The sequence below is a fragment of the Melozone crissalis genome, unplaced genomic scaffold (genome assembly GCF_028551555.1).
Source record: "Melozone crissalis strain CALT ecotype California unplaced genomic scaffold, PUWL_Pcris_2 ptg000016l_1, whole genome shotgun sequence".
NCBI classification, from domain to species: domain Eukaryota; kingdom Metazoa; phylum Chordata; class Aves; order Passeriformes; family Passerellidae; genus Melozone; species Melozone crissalis.
The window spans coordinates 38,996,132-39,016,824 of NW_026535794.1; the positions used below are offsets into that span (position 1 = coordinate 38,996,132).

The 20,693-nt window shown below is 46.0% G+C and overlaps 2 protein-coding genes across 6 annotated transcripts in view; one reads left to right on the plus strand and one right to left on the minus strand.

The window, feature by feature from the left end:
* LOC128935338 (ubiquitin-conjugating enzyme E2 E1) overlaps window positions 1-3,915 on the plus strand; it is a 45,582-nt gene extending 41,667 nt beyond the window's left edge. For all 3 annotated transcript variants that reach the window (XM_054273606.1, XM_054273607.1, XM_054273608.1), the window contains exons 5-6: window positions 1,936-2,083; window positions 3,005-3,915. In XM_054273606.1, coding sequence (XP_054129581.1) covers window positions 1,936-2,083; window positions 3,005-3,102 — 246 coding nt within the window. In that variant the 3' untranslated portion in view covers window positions 3,103-3,915. The remainder of the gene's footprint in view (window positions 1-1,935; window positions 2,084-3,004) is intronic.
* A 2,376-nt stretch (window positions 3,916-6,291) lies between these two features.
* On the minus strand, window positions 6,292-20,690 carry NKIRAS1 (NFKB inhibitor interacting Ras like 1). 3 transcript variants are annotated; one of them, XM_054273611.1, is made up of 4 exons: window positions 20,644-20,690; window positions 19,553-19,646; window positions 10,839-11,080; window positions 6,292-8,039 (listed from the first exon to the last, which is right to left on the minus strand). In XM_054273611.1, exons 2-4 carry the CDS (start codon window positions 19,641-19,643, stop codon window positions 7,800-7,802), a joined length of 573 nt encoding a protein of 190 aa, XP_054129586.1. In that variant the 5' UTR covers window positions 19,644-19,646; window positions 20,644-20,690; the 3' UTR covers window positions 6,292-7,799. The 3 variants fall into 3 exon arrangements, with proteins under 3 accessions (XP_054129586.1, XP_054129584.1, XP_054129585.1); XM_054273609.1 differs by lacking the exon at window positions 20,644-20,690 and adding an exon at window positions 18,683-18,807 and having other exon boundaries at window positions 19,553-19,632; XM_054273610.1 differs by lacking the exons at window positions 19,553-19,646; window positions 20,644-20,690 and adding an exon at window positions 18,683-18,829.
* Window positions 20,691-20,693: the final 3 nt, after the last annotated feature.

Below are 20,693 nucleotides of genomic sequence, written 5' to 3' on the forward strand. Positions count from 1 at the left end.
AGTGCCATAGATATATCCCTTAAGGATTGTATCTTAAGGTGTGTTAAGGAACCAGACTGTTCTGTGAGTATATGGGAGTCTTCTTTCATTTTCACTTTCCCCTCCTTCATGAAAAATAACTTAAAAGTAAATCTTACTCTTAAAAGCAAACAGCATTCATGCTTTGTTATCAGCTATTAGTCAACTGGACTGAGAGACTGTCTACAGAGTATTTAGCTTTTGTGCTGAGAATCATGATTAACAACTTTCTGTCTTTACAAATTAGAATTGTTGACATATGTTAATTTGGTCCTTGTTGTGTCAGCTTGGAAATACTCCATGCTTCCCCTTCTGGAGGTGTTCAAACTGTCAAAATGGTTACCTCGCTTACAGTTAGAGACCTTCTTGGAAGGAGCCCAGAGGTGCAGGTCAAACACAGAAATACTGAGCAGCAGCAGGGCTGGGCTGAGGGCTGCTCAGGAGCCCGAGGCAGGGCCATTGCCAGCAGCTGCCAATGCCAGGAATGTGTTTGCCCTGGACAGTGTGGGCTGGGGCAGGTACAGCAGGGGCAGATCTGCCCTCTGCTCAGGCTGGTGCACGTGGACTTCCACATGACTGCAGGGAGTAATTGCTGCCTTTCCTCCAAAGATTAGATGATCTGGGAAACAAAGGTCATTCAGGCTTCTTGTCTGCTATACCTCCAAGGCTCCCTAGGTAGAAAGCATCTGGAGTTCTTGGTTTTGGAGTGGCAGCTTTTTGCAGAAGGTGTGGGAGGGTAACACATCTCTGCTCTCTTGCAGTCATTTTGCTGTTTCCCCCATAATGTGCAAACGTGCAGGGATTTGGGGTTTCCTTTGTTTGCTTCCTGTTTTAATCCAAAATCCAAGCAGCTCGCAAGAAGTAAAGCGTAAAATCTCCCCAAGCATGCAGTGTGGGTGTCTCCTGTGTGACAAGTAACCGCTTTTGCAAGTCCAAAAATAGCCCACGTGCTCTGTGCATTGGGAGCATTCTTGGAAACACTGCATGGATTCAGTGCACAGGGACATGCCAGTCACCAGGCTTCTGTAGCTGTCACCCCACCCTGTGCCTGCTTCCCAGGCCTGTGAGAGTGAGGGTCACAGGGAAATTTTTTGCATCAGAAAGGCGGTAGAAAAAATGAGGATTGACTGGCAAGTTTTGTGTGTGGGCTGGTCCCATCTCAAGAGAAAGCACTGGTGTGTTCTTGTCATACCAAACACCAAGTGTGTTTTGCAAATATTCCTGTGACCTCTAAACAGACAATAACATTTCTATATGTGGGTAGCTGACAAATTTTGAAGATTTAGGACATGAACCCACCAGCTCATGTTCCTAATCCTAATTATTCATGCTCATAATCCTAATCCATGCAAATTGCACCAAATTTGTTGTTGCTGTTCACTCAGTGAGTCAGGGTAAGGTCCCATGGTGTTCTGAGCACGGCTCCTGGTGTTTGTGTTTCCCTTTTGGATAGCTTCTGTGGCAAGCTGCCTTGCTCAGTCACATTGTGAAAATAAGTAAATCTGACTAACTTCTCCTATTGCTGAGCCTCTTAGAAGTGATGGAAGCTGTGATTCCAAGTGCCTTGGCCTGTCTGGAGGATTTTACAAATCCTTGGGAGTGCAGAAGGAGAAAAATGCTGGTGTTAAGGCCCTGGGCCCTTTTATGACTGGGAACAAAAATACAAAAATTAATTTAAAAAAAAAAAAGGTGGGAAAAAGAAATTAAACCCACCGCGACCTGGGTTTTGCGGTGACCGGGAAGTCGGCTCCTGAGACTGTTGCTCGTTTCTGTTCCAAGCCCGGCTCTTTCTTGTTTGTGCCGCGAGAGGGCGGCGGCGGCGCGGGGAGCCCGGCGTGGCCCAGCCGGGGCCCGGCGCTGCCTGCTCGGGGCTGCCTCCCCGTCCCTCCGCACAGCCCTCACAGCCCTCTCTTGCAGGTAACGTTCCGGACAAGGATCTACCACTGCAACATTAACAGCCAAGGCGTCATCTGCCTGGACATTTTAAAGGACAACTGGAGTCCAGCGTTAACCATTTCTAAAGTTCTCCTCTCCATCTGCTCCCTCCTCACAGACTGTAACCCCGGTAAGTCCACCCGCGCCTTGCATTCCTCCCAGCAGCTAAACAATGTGGCCCTCCTCACTCCATTGGTATGGCCAGCTCAGCTCATGCCTCCGGTGTGGAGCACATTTCCCTCTCCGAGGCAGTCAGAGAGGGGCTGGAGGCGGTGGAGGGAGATATCCCTTAGCAGCCTGCTGTTCACTGCTCCTCAGGCTGACCCACGGGGAAACAAGCGATCCTCCTGCACATGAAAACTCCTTCCACTTCCAAACGCAGCCTTTGCTGCTCTGTAGGGCTGCGGTAAATCAGCAATGGAGCTTGAAGAGCCACAAACAGCTCTGAAAATGGGGGGCTGACCTTTTACTTTCCATCATCCATTGAAAAGAAGTAGCCGACTATGCCACAAGTGGTCATCGCTGCTTCTCTAACCCACCCACTGTACACACGAGTTAAGAGGAATGTGTCTTCACTTCCAAAGTCATTTTACAGGTTGCATTTTTATATGTCTAAAGAGGAGAGAAAGGCCAGATCTCACAGTGTTCTAAACTTGTACTAAACCGCTTCTTGAGATTTCATCTTTCCTAGAAGGCAGCTTTACATTGTTTACAAGTACTTAGCATGAGTACCTCAGGCACCCTTAGAAGAAATAAAATAAACCTGAAATGCATGAATTGGTGAAAACCTTCAGTAATGCAAAATATGACTGATTGTTGTGCCTTAAACTTCTTAAAACTTTATTGGCAATTCACACTATTAAATTACAGATTAGTACATTACCATAAATACACAAAATCAGAGAAGATATAGATCATCAATTCAGTATGTTTAGGTTGTTACAATGTACCTTACCTGTGTGTTTGCCTTGTATGAAATTTACACTTCAGCTTTATTTAAAAGCTTTTATTGAGTAACTTGTCTGAAATAAGTGCTGTGTTTCCTTTTCAGCTGACCCCCTGGTTGGAAGCATTGCCACTCAGTATATGACTAACAGAGCAGAGCATGACAGAATGGCCAGACAATGGACCAAAAGATACGCTACATAAATTGGATTTTCGTCAAACTCTTATATTATTTGTCTGTGATGGAAAGAGCTGCTTATGATTTTGAAGGGGTGGGGGGTGGGAGGGTGCTGGTAAAGAGTAGGGTATTTCTATAACAGATTTTATTCAGTCTTTTATTTCCTAAGATTTTGTTGTTGTAACTTAAGGTATCTTGCTACAGTAGACAGCTAGGATTTGGAATAGCATACTTTGAGACTGTAATTAGTTCAGCAATATTAGCTCACATATAGTACCGAGAAGAATGTAAACTTCTTAGACTTCTTTGGTTTTCAGTTTGCTTGCAATATGTAAAAGATTAAAACAGCTTAATTTTGTACAGGTACATAGGTTGACATTTATGTAAAAGTCCTTTTAAGACTCTACACACTGTTTTTGCTTTTTGTTTGTTTGGGTTTGAGGGATTTATTTTGTTCTGGGTTGAGTTTCCTTTTTTTCTTTTTTTTTTCCTTGTAAAAAGATGTTGGGATTGTTTTTCCCTATGGAGGGCACATTGGTATTTAACAAATCCTTTCTAAAGACTGTCATCTCATGATCTGTTATAAGGAGAGGTGGATATATGGCTTCATATATGAAATGAGAAGTAGTTAATGTATTATTTTATAAGCCAATCTATCTTTGTGAAAAGAATAAAGGGTTTAATCAGGACTTATGGTAACCTGTAGTGAAATACCTTAAGCTGTTTAACTGTAAGGTGTGGAATAGGAGTCACTCAGTGGATTGGTTGTATGTTGTGGGCTACTTAAGTCTGCATTTGTTACTGTGCTAATAAAAAGATGTTTAAAAAAAAAAAAAGAAGAAGAAAAGATTTCTGCTTAGTCCCTTGCTTTGTCATTTTGCCAGAATGGTGTCTCTGTAAGCTTTGTGGGATTTATGCTGTGGTTGAGGACAAGGGAGATCTGCAGGTGAGTGCACTGACTGCTGCTATTTTAGAAAGACAGTTCTAGACAGCCATACAGTGAATGACAGCATTAGACCTTTACAACTGTTCCCTAAGTGTTCTGTGCAGGGACCTGGCCGTGAGGAGGTAACTTGCCACAGAGTCCATAATAGTTACTTTTTAGCTTAAGGTTTCACACTGTTGCCTCTGCAGGACTGGCATGTTGTTTGAAAGTACTACCAGAAAAGTGTAAGCCATCTGGAAGGGAAAGAGGCAGGAAGTAAAAGGAAGAAAAGAATGTCTTGATACTTTTCTGGTGGTCTGTTCACACCTGGAAGAGAAGGAATCGTGTCCTGGTAAGGTAGCAGACAACACCATAAAGGAGTATCTGTACATCCTTTAACTACCTATAAAGATTATCTCCTAGAGACATGGTGTTTGCATTGAGGTGTGTAGCAACAGGGCAGTTAATTGTGGAGATGGCATTTCTGACCACTCCCTTAAGGTGAGGGCCGGAAGCACAGATTCATTTTTCATGGCGAGTGCTTCACCTTGCGACATTCTTGTGAGTGCTGGGTGGTCATCTGTGCTCTTGGATTTGGTTTGGTGCTTTAAAATAAATCTGTCTGTATTTCATTTACACACTTCTCTTGCTGTCTAGACACAGAGCAAATCTAACTTGGTCCAAAGTAATCTGTTAATCAGAGGTGTCCTTTCCTTCGCCGGGTGGGTAGTAGCGCTGTACCCTCATCGGCTGAACTGCCATCATTTGACACAGTGCACGTTTTGGTGTATGAGCTCCCTCAGCTGTTTACCTGTTTGGTACATAGCTACATCACACTAGGAGCATCTCTGGTAATCTTTCCTTCTCTACTGAGTAAAGAGGTAAATGGCTTAATCTCAGTAGTTTTTTGCCAGCTTCTTTCTTTGTGCCACCAGGACACGTCAAATTAACTGTTTTAACTGGTGGGGGCAGGTGATTTGTACAGTGTTTATTCAACAAGCTTTAGAGGAACAGAGAACTATGGTTTTGTTTACTAATTTGTTTTTCTTCTTTATTATAAGTTTTCTCCGTTGTCTTGTGAAGGGACTCTGGTTTTGCAGAAGCCAAGTGATCCCAGTGACCTAGAACAGGGTTTGAATCAGTGGAACAGGAAGAACAAAATAAATGTTCTGGCCATTAGGTACTATGTTATATTCTGCACTTTACTTGTTCACCCTGTGTAAAACTCTACTACAGCAAGTTTCATTTTTACTCAGTACCAGCCACTGTGTGCATATCATTTGCAGAGGAGACACTAGATTTTCCATCACTTCTCAGTAAAACACTATGATATTTAGAAAAACATCAGAGTAAGTTTATGAAAGAAAACAGTGGGTGGTGATTTTCTTTTTTTATCTGAATGCCTCGAATGATTTAAACTCTACATTTAGCCAGATCAAAGAAAATATGTTTGCCTTTATGTAGCATATTAGGAAAAATGGCCTTAGTCATTTAGAAGATACTGTTTCTCTTGCCTGTCTTAAAACACTGTCAGGTCCTGGGAGTCCAGTGGAGCAAGTGAGCAAGCTGCACTTGCACTGCACAGCTCTGGCAGCCTACAGGTGACATCAGTCTTGGCAGAAGAATTGGCACCAAGTCTGCAGCATGCACAGGAACCAGTCATCCCCATTCTTTCATCTCCAGGCATTTTAAGTTCATTCTGACTTGTCAGCCTGCACTCCCTTGGCTCAAGGGTCAGCTTTAGTGCTGTGCTGTTAGGAGACATCTTCACTTATTTTGATTGATCCAAGGCTGACTCTAGTCCCTTCCAGAAGGGTTCTGCAGAGCTGAAGAAGAGGAACATGACCCATTCCTTGGTAAGAGGTTGCAGCGAGGAGGTGAGCCACTGCTGCTCCGAAGTCACCTCCACCTCCCAAGCATGCAGGTAGATACGGAGTCTTCTGGGTAGGGAGAAGCCTGGAGCACACATGTGTTCAGTAGGAAATGAGTGAGGAGGGAGTGTCATCCTGCTGGGGACAATGACTCTTACTGGCCAGGTGCAGAGAGGTCGTGCTATCGTGCTTACTCAGCTGCAGTGTGGAAACAATTGTATGTTCCTAGCAGGGCATTACAAGAGCTTGCTCATTCATAATTGCTCTCTTATCTTACTCCTTGGCCACAGCAATTCAAACCACATTGAGCAAAGCACATAAACAGTTTCGTCTACCTTCATTATAATGGTAGGGATTCCTGTTTAATTTTTAGTGAAGTGTACTGCTGCTCTAACATTAATAATGTTGACAGACCTTAGTAATGCTGACGGGCTTTATTAATCAGTATTCAGGAAGAGCAATACTATGAGCTTAATTGTGATCATTAAGCACATTATTTAGCAGTTATGATATGACAGTGCAAATAATGCTTGTGGTTTTGCTGATTCACAGTGAAATTCTCAGTATTTGTTCAAAAGAGGATTAATTTAATGGAAAATGCAGAAACTGGGTACTTCACTCTCTCTCTCCCTGCTCTTGCTTTCAAATATAAAGAAAAGCTAGCATCAATTAGTACAGGAGGTTCTTAGATGCCAAAAACTGGCCCCTGTCTCTAGGAAAAATTGCTCATTCTGTCACTCTATATATCCCCTTTTGTTCAGCTGAGTGCCAGGCTGGCCTGGGACAGCAGATTCCTTCAGCACACAGGTTTGCCAGCGTTGAGTCAAACACAGCACATGCAGTTGTGCTCCTGCAGCCAGACCATGTGCAGTGCATGGAGACCAGGGCCATTTGTATGGGCATTGCTGGCTGTTTGCCCAGGGATGTCCCCAGAAAGGCAGGCAGCCTCCTGCCCTCCTTGGCCCCACCTGCAGAGCCATACAGAGCTTTGTGCCAGCTGCTGCCTGGCCTAGGCAGGGTGCATTGCTGCAGCTTGCCTGAGCAGCCAGGTGAGCGTGCCCTAAGCAGAGCTCAGCAATACCTCCTGCATACAAATCAATCCATACAATCCTCAGTAACACAACCACCTGTGGGAATGTGGGACACCTCTGGGATTTGTAGTGGACATACTGGAACAAACCCACAGCTGTGTTGTCCTTAGGTTGTTGTTCAATCAATGAGCTCTGAGAGCTGTTCTGGTTTCTACAAATGAATTCCTGACCTGAAAGCACTGCTTACTAGACTTCATTGACAAGGTTCATGTTGGGGTAATTCCCATAAGATGTGGGGGTGGTTTTTTTATGATTTTGCTGGGGTTTTTTTCTTCCAGACACTAGCAAAACATCAGTGGCTAAATCTGGTAATTGCTCCTCCTGCTCCATATCCTTCTCCTACAGCAAGACACTGATCTCAGCCTCTTGCAGCATCAAAAAGCCCTGTGGCCCTCTTGAAGGTCAAGGTAAAAGAACTGTTGCCATTTCAAATATATCACCTTTCCAAATGGAATGCTTTATTGCAGTTAATACTTTTTGTGACTACAGGCTATAGATCTGCAGAGGGATTACATACTGGTAAGCTTGTTGATTTGTCCCTCAACATGGCTGTATCCAGGCATGGTAAAAGCCCCTGCTGGAGAGGTATCCATCTATCCCTTCCTCCTCCATAACTCTGGCTGCAAAATAACTGCTCTCCTAAAGTGCTTTTTGAGGCTTTTACCACCAGCAGCTTTTCCAAGCCAAGTCTATGAGAAGGAAGGATACCTCTTAGCTATAAGCTTGCTGATTTTATTGCTGAATGATATTATTGCTTTAAGTGAAACTGCAAGGAGCAAATGGCACAAAAAGGACTTAGACTGTGACCTGGCAGCAGGAGACAATGCTAAGCTAGTCTAGTTTTCACAGTTATTCCCTTTGCTCTTCCTTCCAGGCAAGGGAAATGTTGACTTGTTCTGGGACTGGGACAGTTTGCTAGCTAAGAAGGTGAAGGGTTCAAGCAGTGTTTTCCGATCTGTCACAGTCACTTCCCACAGTCTCACTTTCTCGGCCCTTGCCCATTGCTGTGCTGCTTCTGTTTCCACTTGCCTTTGGTCCACGAGGTCAGTTTTGTTCCCCAAGACAATAACTGCAACCTACAAACCAAACAAGAGGGTGAGCTTTATACCAAAACCATCCACCAGTCACCATCCTTTTAAACAGTGGGCAAAAAGCAACGCTGTTCAGTCTTGTTCTGTAACTTAGCACTGGCACAAGGTAAGTTGCATGTAGATTGGAATACCAGGGTCTGGGATTTGAATTTGCCTCATCTGCTTCTGGGTTGGAAGCTTGTTTTAATTATAGGATATGCAGGACTTCCCCTTCTTGCCACCCCACTCCCTGCCCCCAATGATTGCTTGAAGGGAAACAATAGCCAAGAGATCCAAAGTTACACAGCCCCATTCTCCACTTACTTGGCAATTGAGCTGCCCCAGACAAATGATGAGAGCATGACATCCAAGTAAGTCACAGCAGCAGATGCTTGAGGGATGAAAAAATGCACAGCAGCAGAGAAAGCCTGGATCCCACAGCAGTGGATTTTGCCCAGTTTGTTTCTTGCCCAAGCCCCATCCCACAATATAAATAAAGCCAACCGTGCCAGCAGCCCAGGCAGGCTGGGCTATGGGCCCCTCTCCCAGCTCAGCCCTGCTGGCTGCCCAGCCCCAGGGCTGCAGGGGACAGTCTGCTGAGAGGGGCAGTGAGCACCAGCAGCGTCCTCTGGGGAGCACTTTCAAGAGCAGCAGAGCTCTATCACATCTGCAGTTGTGAGGATCCATCGAGTGACTTGTGTCACTATCACCCACACAGTCCAGCGTGGCTGAGCTCAGTAGGTACATGAAGCCTTCCCAGTGCTTCAGCTCTAGGAAGTGCCAAAGGCAGTGCTGGCCGTGTGAAGATACTGCTCCTCCTTATTTTAACTGTTCTCTAAAAATGTTTTACCAGCACCAGCTCTTAGGGGGAAACCATGCCTACATTTTTAGTTCAAGGTCCTTAGTCAAACTCTGTTTTCATCTCCGCACTAGTGGTTTGACAAAGATCAAGTGATAAAATCCTCTCTTGATGATGATTTGTGGGGTTTGCTGTGGCCACTCTTGCTTGCTCTTTCCTGTTCAGGCTAACTCCAGAAGCCTTCTGCTTCTTTCCAGCTAGAGATGTTCATCCTGTTCCTGTGAGGTCTGAGACTTCCTTTCTTTTCTACAGCAGTCCAGGGTTTTGGAAAAATGCTGCTTAGGAGTTTTTCCCCCCTCTGTGAAGGCTTTGAAAGAAGCTATAATCTTCATGTGTATTTACTGCATGCTCCAGCTGAATTTTAGCTATGGCAAAGCTCTGTCAGTGTAACAGAACAAAACCTCTATTTAGTATAAAATTTGGCCAGGCTTTAAGGTGCGTGCTGGAGAGCCCCCACAGCCAGCAGAGGCAAGGAACCAGCCATCAATGCTTTCTGTCATCTGCCACACAACAGGGGACTGTGCCACTCAACGAGTTGAAGTTCTGCCAGCTCAGAAGCACCATGTGTGGAGATACATCCCCAATTCAGTAAAGAATTCATTTTAGCAGAGCTCAGACTTTAAGTCACAGAATCATTAATCTGCTGATTAACAGTTTATCTTAAGGTGAGACTCCTCATCTCACCTTGTACACCTTAAAGCCTATTTTTTATAGAAATCATAGGAATGAAAACTATTTTATGCATCTGACTGTGGCCACCACTTTTTTAACCATGTTATCCTCAGTCAGAATCACAGTTTTAAGCTCTCCAGAAGGATAAGCAAATTGGCTTTTTTCTAAAATACCTACATGCACTGAGAGAGAAGAGTTCTAACAGGTAACACAGATGAGCAGGATGCAGATCCTGTTGGGGCTGTGCCTCTCTCTCTGCATTACAACATGCTGTGTAGTACCAAATCAGGGCCATCACAAAACACAGTGCCTAGGAAAAATTTCCTGCTTGTCCACCTTTCCTTGCCCTGCAGGGGAGTTATGCTTGACTCCTGCATCCCTGATATACGTGACAGTCTGCAGCTCACACCAGCCCTACCACCTAACATGCCTCTCCTGTGACTGGACATTCATCTGCCATCAAATTTGAGCCTGCCTTCTCTACCACCCTGTGTGCTGTCAGTACAAAACAAGTTACATTTTTGCAAAGTCTCTCCCTGCCATTATCCAATTAATTCTTCATGTTTGTTTTTTTTTGTTTTTTTTTTTTAAACAGCATAAAACAGGCATTTGGAAAGCTGTAGGCTAAAGACATTTAACAGGGAAAACTACTCCAGAATATAGATACTGTAGGAAAAGCCGTAATGCTAATGCCACGTGCAAGTTATATTTGTTTAGCTAAGCTGGAACGCTGTCAGCTGAAAACACTAGCTGCTTTCTAAGGGAAAATAGAGCAGTCATTTCACACAATTGAATTGATTCAATATGGTTGTTAAAATACATTAAAGCTGCTTTGCCAATTGACTAATGTCTGGGAGACCCATTGTCAATTACACTAGTTTGTAAGCCATCAAGTACATGAATACAAAACAAACAAGGATAATGCCCTTCGTTACATTATTCTATGCACTTGACTTCCCCTGTACAATATCTAGAAAAACATGAGCTGCACTGCTGTGGACCATATGTTTTATTAGTCATAAGTGTCCTGGCTGGTGCATTCAGCTGACTGAATTTTAGCTGTAGTAGAGGAAATAAGGAGGGAAAAAAAAGCATTCCTTTGAATGACACCTGCATGGCATGTGAATTAAGCTTCCCTGGCATGTGAAGGCCTCATTTTTGCTGGGTTGCCCAAGGCTGTGGGTACCTTCATTTTCCTTTGTACACGACGTTTACAGAAACAAAAGCTGGGCTTTGCGACCTTAACTTCCTAGTTTAGCCAAGCATGCATTTACCTCCTTTTTGTCCCTGAAGACATCGATCTCCTTTTTGAGCAGCTCGACTCTCTGGAACGCCTCGAGGCTGGTCACGGCGTACACCAGCACGAAGCCGTCAGCCACGGAGAAATAGTGTTTGGGCAATTCCACGCCCTCCTGCAGACCCCTGGTGTCATAAAGCCGCAACTGTTCCTTCACGCCTCGGTCTGTCTCCACCGATGCCAAATACACATCTTCAATCGTGGCACCCTCTTCTAAGCCTGTTTGAAAACAAGCAGGAATGTTCCACTGCTCTAAGTACAGCCTCACTATAAGAATGCTTTGCAGTGCAGCAGAATTTTACCCCATAGTAGCTTTTAGTGTGTGTTTTACAGAGTGACTTGACCAGGCCTTGACCTTGCCTGGCATCTCCGTGGAGGGCTGTATTCATAGATGACTGCATTAGCTATTTCCAATAGTGACACTGGAAATACATTCATATGTAAGCACATGATTATGCCTGTAAAATTAATCTATGCAACATGCACATTCAGAATAGGATAAGATATATGCTCTCCTCCCAAGTTTTCCAAACTCCAACCACCCAGTTGCACCAGTTCTGTGCCAAACATGCTGCAAAACAAGCCTGCCCAAACATACCCTTTTGGAACAACAGCCAGGGAACACCAGATAGTCAAGTACTAACATCTTTAACCTACTTCTTTGCCTCATGATGAGCTGGATCATACTGCAGAAGCAGGAGCCAAAGGGATAATTCTGGAAATGAATGTGTATTAGGGGTATAACTAACCCATACGTAAAATTAAGCCAGAGAGGGAAGGGGGTGTTTACAGACAAACAAAGTTCCATACTATACTCACTCAAATACACAGTGAGCTTTTTCTATCCTCCAGGGGTTTAAAATTACTCAGACTGGAACAAGTTCGTTTACTGCAAGGCAAGAGCATGCACAGGGTAACAAGCTTTCATATATGTATCACCTGTTCCACCCTGACTCTCTGCATACTGGCCCTCCTTCCCTCCTCCTCTCCACACAGTAAATTTGAGGTAATTCAAGGCAGCTTGCTTTGAACTAATTAAAACTATTTTTTCCTAAGCCAAACCTAAAAACACATCAATCACCTCAGCTTTGTGTTCCTCCTGGATGCAGGTGCATAAGGTTACAGGTTGAAACAATCTATGTATAGTGTAGCTGGGCCACTTTCAGAGTTGGTTTTAAGTATTCATACAAGCCCTCTGCAACCCACGTTTTTGCCTCCACTGCACTCCTATATACAATTGTTTGCTGCTGCAGGACTACAATAATGAGTCCTGCTTTATTCTCTTTGTCTGTCAAAAAGGGACCATTTTTAGTGTATTGTTTAAGAAAACACAAGGGATTATCTGGCCTATGAAAATAAGGATTTTGCTATATTCAATGACACTATTCAAAACACTTCATGCTGCCAAACAAGCTAAAGCATTCCACCCACGCTGATGGTTTCCCGTGATGTATGCAGCATTCCTGTGCAGGAAAGTGGCACAAACTGTTCTTTTGCCCCTCTCTGTGCAGTCTTCATAGATCAAGCTCTTATTAGGTTTCCAAAGATTTAATTTATCTCACCTCCAAATATAGCCACGCTAATGTGTGGGAGCAAAACTCAGAACAGAAGGACAAAGCAAAGGTTAATGAAAAGAGGAAGCACAAATGCATCCTGTGTGATTGTAGAATGTGTCAAAGGGTCACTTTTAAAGACTGAGGTAGTAACAAAGCCCTTTCTGGATATAGCACTGCTGTTTAGACACAGCACTATATTCTTGCTGCATTGTACAGACAGGTCAAGGAAATATCTAGCATCAGTAAACATGGCTTTGGCAAGAAGGAAGGAACCATAAGTACCTAAGTTTTCTTTTTCAAAAGCAACAAATCATATTGTACAATTTTTCATCCTCTAAATGCTATACGGTAATCCAACAGCCTCTAATATATCCTTGTTATCCTGTGACAATCTCTTCCTAATAGCATTAAAAGCAGCAGTGAAAAGTGTGTCTTTTAACATCCTATTTAATAGTGAAGAGGAAAATTTAAGACCTGGGACTTAACTCAGCAGAATAGAGCAACAAATTTTGATGTGAAATAAGGGGGGGGCACTTAGGAGGGGGTTGAAATTTATGCACCAGTATCAGATTCCAGAGGTGAAATTTCACCTACATGCACTGGGGGAGGGAGTGTATACAAATAGTTTCCTAAGTAAACGTAGACAATTTTTAGAAATACCTGTCCCACCTTATTCTAGGCCCTGCTCCTAAAGCCCAGGCCATGTACCAGCTGTATCTTGCTGACAATGGCATTTACACTTCTTGTTAGTAGCATCCCATTCAAACACTTCCTAGGTCTCCATTCAAAATGGGTCAGGCAAGTTGTTGTAAGAGAAGCAACACTAGTCAGTGTCCTAGAAAGATGCTGGCACCATCCCATCCTCCCTGCCACAAAGATCCTGATTCTCCTTCCCTTCACTGGCATCCCTGGGCATCCTTCCACCACCTCTGCCTGGGTGGGCAAGGGCAGCTTGTGCTGGGGAGCTGCTGTCCTGCAGACTGCTGCCAGCTTGACTAGTTTTTCCATGGAGCAGAGCACTGCAGCTTTCAGGTTCAGAAGCTGGAGGGGTGAAGGGGAACTAACAAGAGAGTGCACAAAGTCACACCTCCTTTGAAAACTGAAGATATAAAAACTTTGGAGAGGGAAAGGAGGAATAGACAGAAGTGATGCCACTCTCTAGCACCTACTTAGCTGGGGCAAATCTTAGGAGAGGCAGAAAGGTCTCTGTTTTTTACCAACTGCTGCCGCAGAGGAACTCCAACGGGAAGCCTCAGTCATACACTGGGTGTTGTTTCAAACCCTTGTGGCTTCCCAATGAGGAAAAGAAAAGGCTCAATATACTAATGAATACTGCACACTTAGCCAGGCACAGCAGATAAACTGCAAATACCCAAGTAAATGGAAATTTCAAGAGGGATGGAAATTCCAAAGTTCCCAGTTGGATCTTGAACATTAATGCAGTACAAATTTTGTGTCTTCTTGAGTACTTTTGAAGATCTCCTGTGTAATCTCTTTTTCCCTTTTTCCAGAGGAATTCAGCAAAGAGCTCCTAAGACCTGCTATTCCTTATGTTTGTAAACTGCAGAATAACAGGCTTTTCTTATTTAGATCTCAAGAGACAGTGTGTCAGAGGATCCCTGACGTGGGATGGAGCTGGATAAACCTCAAGAGGAGCTGATCAGTTTAGATTTAGCTGCTAGGGAAGTACTGGTCCCACCAACAAATAGCCAGGTTTTGACCCTCAGTTACATACATTCAGTTCCATTTTCATCTATTTCTAAAACACAAAGCTGACTGCAACTCTGTCACCAGGTAGTTTTAATTTAAGAAGTGAAGATGTAAAAAGGCGTCTCTGCCCATGGCAAGGGGGTTGGAAGGAGATGATCTTTAAGGTCCCTTCCAACACAAACCATTCTATGATTCTATGAATGCATAATTAGGCTAATTAGCCTCCACATCCAAAGTGTGTAAGCCAAAACCCCAAATCCTTCCAGCTGGAACAAGTGAGGCAATTTCTCTCATTATGGCTTCCACCACAGTAATATATGGTGTTTTCATTCCTAGCTAGTAAGATCTGAACTAGCTGCTTATGAATAATGTGACCATACCAGCTATTTCCACAGCCAGGAGGCAGAGATAAGTTTTCTACAGGGAGAGTTCTCATCTCCTCCCATTGAGCTGATAAGTTTAGTATAGGCTGAGAGGTCAGAAATATTTCAAGGCAGAAGAAAGACTCCCTTCCGCATCATCACTGAACAGGAACACTGTTTAAGGAAAAATATCCATCCTCTTTACAGACATGTCCTGTGTACCAAAGCTAAGCCAGCAAGTCTTCTGCTAGCCTGGTCAAGAGAGGCCAGGCCAAGCAGTGCCAGGTACCACAGGCACTCAGTGGGACAATCTCCTGCTGCCAGGCAAGGACCCTTTTCATGACTGAGGAGACAAGACTGGCCCCTCTTTCTTCAGGACAGCAAGGTGGAAAATTTGGATGAACCCAACACTTAAATCACAAAAAGAGAGGTCATCCCAGGTACCAGCCACTCACCAAATCATAGAATAGTTAAGGCTGAAAAAGATTTCTAAGATCAGTGAGTCAAACTGTTCAATCAGCACTGCCAAGCCCATCACTCAACCATGTCCCCAAATGCCATATCTGGTTTTTCTTCCAGGAATGGTGATTCCATCACTTCCCTGGGCAGCCTGCTCCAATGCCTGACACCCTTTCCCTAATTTTTCCTAATATCCGATCTAAACCTCCCCTGGCACAACTTGAGGCCATTTCCTTTTTTCCTGTTGTTTGTTACTTGGGAGAAGAGACCGACCCCCACCTGGCTACACCCTCCTGTCAGGCAGCTACAGAGAGCAAAAGGTCCCCCTCTGGAGCCTCCTTTCCTCTGGGCTCAACACTCCCGGCTCCCTCCGCTGCTCCTCATCAGATTTGTGCTCCAGATCCTTCACCAGCTTAATTTTCCTTCTCTGGACCCACTCCACCCCCACAATGTGTTTCTCATAGAGAGGAGCCCAAAACTGAACACAGGATTCTAGGTGCTGCCTCACCAGTGCTGAACACAGGGGGATGATCACTGCCCTGGCCCTGCTGGTCACACCATGTCTGATCCAGGCCAGGCTGCCATCAGCCTGCTTGGCCACCTGGGCACATGCTGTACCTGTGTCTGTACCACATACACCTGTGCAATCCTTAGCAGCTATTTGCCCTGACCTATGGTGATACAGTCCCTACATAACTCAATGCTAAATCTGAACCCATTTCAAACATTTTCTTTTGTTTTTTTGGGTTTTTTTTAATTCCTTGTATTAGTTGGGTGAGAGTGTCTGCCCTGCAATAGCTACATTGTTTTATAGGGCTCTGAGAGCGTCTCTCATCTATTTGTCTTCTCCTTTCCCATCTTGGGACATAAGGTAAATTCCCTTGCAGTTTAAAGCCTAGCACAAAATCCAATTTTTCTCACAAGCTACAGGGAACAGATAGTCCTTTTTTGGGTTATTCCTCCTTCCTGAGTACTTTTTCCTCTTTGACCTCAAGCAATCTTGGTGCCTTTGTAAAAGTGTTAGCTGCTGACCATGTAAGTAACAGTGGCACTCAGGGACTTCATCCATTGCCAGGGAGACCTGAAGGTGCTTGTTTTTCTAGGAAAAGAAACAGTGCAACTGGGTTTACAGCACCACCACCAAGCACACAGCCAGGAGCACGGGCTCAAAGCCAAGGGCTTTACATAGCAGCGTGAAACCTCCAAGGTGAAACCTCCAAGGGCTCTAATCACTTCCCTGCCACCAGCTGTGCCACCACTCCTTTGTGCAGGAAAGTCAACAGGAGGCACGTGAGCTCTGACAGACCCGTGGCTGATTTACAGCCAGGAGGAGACCCTCGTGACAGTGGCTGTGACACCTTGGAGAACGGCAGCAGACCCTGCACTCTGAGCCTCCGACCAAGTTCCAGCGTGCCTCCTGTCACTGAGAGGGGGATGTGCCTGCCCTGAGAACGGGAAGACTCCCCCTGTTGGCTCGGCCATCCTCCCCGCGGCTCCCGGGCCCTTGGAGCGGCCGCAGAGCTGCCCCTGACGTCAGTCAGGAAGCACAGGTTTTGAAACAGCTTGTGTCCCTGCTGCCATGCCTGGTGAGCTGCCCTGCTGGTTGGCTCTGAACAGACAGGCTTTCAGCAAACACACTGGTCCCTTCTTGCCTCCGGCCAAAAAGGCCAGCAGCCAAGATGTACAGATCAGCTTTCTGGAGCTCACAAGCTTTAGGAAACGAGGATCAGGGTCCTGTAATCGTGTTTCAGGTGTGGAAGGGCCACCCCTGCAATGGTAGCACCATTGTGCAGTTTAAAGCAGCTCAGCTAAGGAGCAGTTAAAGACTCACCATTCCTCAAACTCTGTCCTTGTGTACTGAGATCCTCACAATGGCATCCTGCCTCTGCAATACAGCACTTAATACAGAGTGGAACAGTAGCTGAAGGTCCTCTGGGAAAACCATTTCCACCAACCCAAACTCCAGGCACCCCCTGCCACAACTGCCTGTGTGCTGAGGAAGAGGCAGGGAGGATGGTGCCCACTCAGCAGGACTGCCAAAAGCACCAGCTTATTGGTCTGTCCCCTCAAATGTGCCTGATGGCCTGTGCAAGGGATACCAAAATTGCTGGGCCATGGCCACTCATCTCTTGGGGGTGCAGCAGCTCTGTAATGATCCTCTCCATATTTTCATCTTGTCTCTGCTATTTGCCCTCTTTCTCTGAATGTCTTAGGAATATGATTTGACCAAAATCACAGAAAACAGGAAACTACCTTCTTCCTTCTCCCCTTGCACTCCCCATCTGCTATCAGCTGTTCCTTCCCCTACCAGTAACTCCATAAAATTAGAGCAGAGCTGCAGGCAAGGAAAAATGATCTTTCTCAGTGCAGGGGGGCCGGGGGAGAGGTCTGCATTGCTCCCTGGCCAAGCTGGAGCAGGGCATTTGGGAGTGACAGAGGGACACCCACGGCTAAACCCCAGGCACGAGGCCTCCCTCTGGTTATGTCAGCCAGCGTCCATGACGTTGTATAATCATGTACATGGCTGGCTCCATAAATAGCTCCTCTGATCAGCAACACCCGAATATCCTTCCTGCAGGGTTGCTAATAGCAGGCAGGAATTAAGGCAAGGCAATACGATTGAAGTAACGTGGCCTTGCCCATGCTGCTCGGGTGTCTCTGACAGTCTCCCAGCCGGCACAGAGGAGAGGCAGGTCAGCAGCAAAGGGAAAAACCTTCAGCCTGCAAAGCTTTGCAGCCTTCACGTTGAAAGCTACACGGGGCTACGTGCCTAGCGCTCAGTAGGATGCTGGAAACAGATGTTGCTGCAACATTAGAGGAAATCCTCCTTTTAAACACGGGTATTAGCACACAGTTCTGTATCGCTTTGCCAGCAAATTCCTCCCATCCACACATTTTAAAGGTGCAGTGCTGCAAAGCACCATGCTAAAAATCCTTGTGTTTATCCGACAACTTATCCCCAACGCCTAATTTACCGGCTCAAGAAAAAAATGCAAAGTGACTAAACATCCTCTGTCAAAGCCCTGCTGCCACCCCTTGTTTCTAGGTGAGGCAGGAATAATTTGTCAGCCTGATGATCATTGCCCTTCCTTTCAAAGCCAAATGTGGAAACAGAGGGAAACGTGCAGGCTCTGCCTTTGTTCCCTCTCTTTTGTGCACAGCAAATATCAGGCATCCTCTGTTCCTCTGTCAAGTCTGTTTTCCCCATGGGGTTTCTTAGAGAGCAGAGACACTTGGCCTTCAAAACTCAGCATACAACGTGGAACCTAAAGCTGAGCTGTTTTTCTTTCCAGAGCTTTGATTAAATGTTAGCCAAAACCAAGCAAAATAAAGCTTTAAGAAGATGAAACAAAAGTCTAAACAGTGTCTACACTTATCATGTGACAGCTATTTATTTTTCAGATGTCTACAGCATCTTTCAGGGAACGAGGTATTTCTTTTGTAAACATGCAGCATGCACATCACCTACTTTCAGTGTTTGTTTCTTTTTAAACATTCTTGTGTTTTATTACTGGGAACATCATGGAACAGGTTCTTCTCCACAACTCTCTTAAAAATCCATAAGCAAGGGACTATGAATTTTAAGAACAGCCCAGAGATGCCAGAAAACCCCATAAATTTCCTCCTTCACCTCAGCGCAGTTCGCAGTCCTCCATTATTGGTGTTTTGGGGCTCACACCGACCAAGATGCTAGAAAAGGAAATCACCTCCCCCCAAAAGTAAAAATGTCTCACCAACAGTGTGCTTTCCATAGAGAAGCTGCTCCAAAATCGCAGTCTTTCCCACTGAGGCCATTCCACAAACCACCACCTTGTAGCCCTTTCCCATGCTTCCCGAGGGCCGGTTCCACGGCGGAGCCCTGTGCAGACACGGGAGGCTGTGAGCCCTGGTGCAGCCTGGGGACGAGGATGGGGACGGGGATGGGGACAGGGATGGGCACAGGGATGGGGATGGGATGGGGATGGGGATGGGCACGGGCAGGAGCCGAGCCCACGGAAGGCGCAAGGCAAAGCGCGAAGCAGCGGGGGCACAGCTCCCTCCCAGCGCCTGCCAGCGACTGATATTTTTAGGACTCGAGTTTCCTCCCACACCATTTTTTTCAGGTTTTAGGCTGCTGCCAGTGGTGCTGATGCTTGCCTGCAGCCTCGACACTTGTCCTGTCAGGTTTGGGGAGACTGGGAGCGCTGGAGCATGCGTGGCCCCGGGGCAGGGGCTGTGTTTGTTGGTGTGTGTGTGCGCACGGTGTTATCGAGCTTCCTGGGTTTGCAGTGGGCTTGATGGTATCTCATGGTACCAGGATGGCTTCTGGAAATGCAAGAAAATGATGGTTCCTTCCCTTTTATTCTGCTCACAGAAAGTTTCTAGCTTTTATGGACTGGAAGCTACAAAACAGGTGAGTTAAAGGCAGAAACACAGGAAAGCAAATGCAGAAAGCAGGTTTTTTTTGTCTGCTTTAAAGCAGTTTGATGAGTGGGGGCTGGTTCTAGCAGGAGGCATCCAGCAGCTTGGGGCACTTCCCTCTGCCAGTGAGCCATGGCAGGGCAGCAGGCCCTGACTCAGTTTGCTGTTTGGAGCCATTTCCCACAGAGAGAGCTGAAGAGTACCTTTTCTGGACCAGGAGGGGCTGGCGTTGTCCTGCTTCAGTTCCAGTTTAACCAGGTAATGCTTCACAAGCCAGGGTGCCCTGAAAAGCATACCCTGAAAAACAGAAAGGTCATCCTGCAGCTGCAGGTAGGGAGGCAGAAAGGACTTGCAGGCTGGGAAAGCCTAACTCAGAATGATAGAGTGGCTTGGGCCAGAAGGCAGCTTCAAGGTCCTCTCTTTCCAGCCCCCTGCCATGGGTAGGATGGCACCAGTCAGACCAGGTCGCTCAATGCCCCATCCAACCTGAGCCATGCCACATGCAGGAGGGAGGGGAGCAGGGACAGGAGCAGATCAGTGGGCAAAGCCAGGGCCTGCAGAACCAGGGACTCCATGGTGCCCTCTCCCTACCCTCCACTGAAAAGGTTTTAGTATTGGTTTTAGGGCTTCTTTTTTTTTTCCCCTTAGCATTTATTATTTAGGATAGAATAGAATCATTAGGTTGGAAGAGACCTTTTAGATCATCCAGTCCAAACATCAACCCAGAACTACCACTGTAACCACTAAACCACATCATCCAGCACCAGACCCAGATGCCTTTTAAACCCCTCCAGGAATGATGTCTCCACAACCTCCCTGGGCAACCTATTCTGATGCCTGACTGTCCTAATAGTGAAAAATTTTCTTCTAATACCTAATCTGAGTCCCCCCTGTCTCAGCTGAAGGCCTCTGGTCCTCTCACTGCAGTCACAGTAGAGGAGACCAGCCCCCACTTCACCACACTCTCCTTTCAGGGAGTTGTAGAGAGGGATGAGGCTCCCCCCGAGCCTCCTCTTCTCGAAACCAAACAAACCCAGCTCCCTCAGCCGTTCCTCATAATCTTACCATTTTAAAAATAATTATTATTTTAGAGATTTTTTTAAGGCTTCTTTTCAGGGTTTTAAGCAAAGTCCCACCCCAATCCCTGACCGGGGGCTCTTATGGGGGCTGGGGAGCGGGGGTGTCTCGGGGGATGCCGCGTCTCTCCAAGCCCCTGCCCCAGGAGCAGCCCCCGTTCCCCACTGCCCCGGCCCCGAGCGCGCCCCCGGGGCCGCCCCCCGCCGCGAGCGCGCACCTGGACAGACAGCCGTGCCGGCCGGCCCACGGACCCGCGCGGGCCCGCCC

Coding starts and splice junctions, on each gene's coding strand:
- NKIRAS1 (XM_054273609.1), bottom strand. CDS start 18,776: ATGGGAAAGGGCTACAAGGTGGTGGTTTGTGGAATGGCCTCAGTGGGA. Junction 11,081..18,682: donor CTATGGAAAGCACACTGTTG/GTGAGACATTTT, acceptor GTTTTCAAACAG/GCTTAGAAGAGGGTGCCACG. Junction 8,040..10,838: donor TCTTCAGGGACAAAAAGGAG/GTAAATGCATGC, acceptor TTTGGTTTGTAG/GTTGCAGTTATTGTCTTGGG.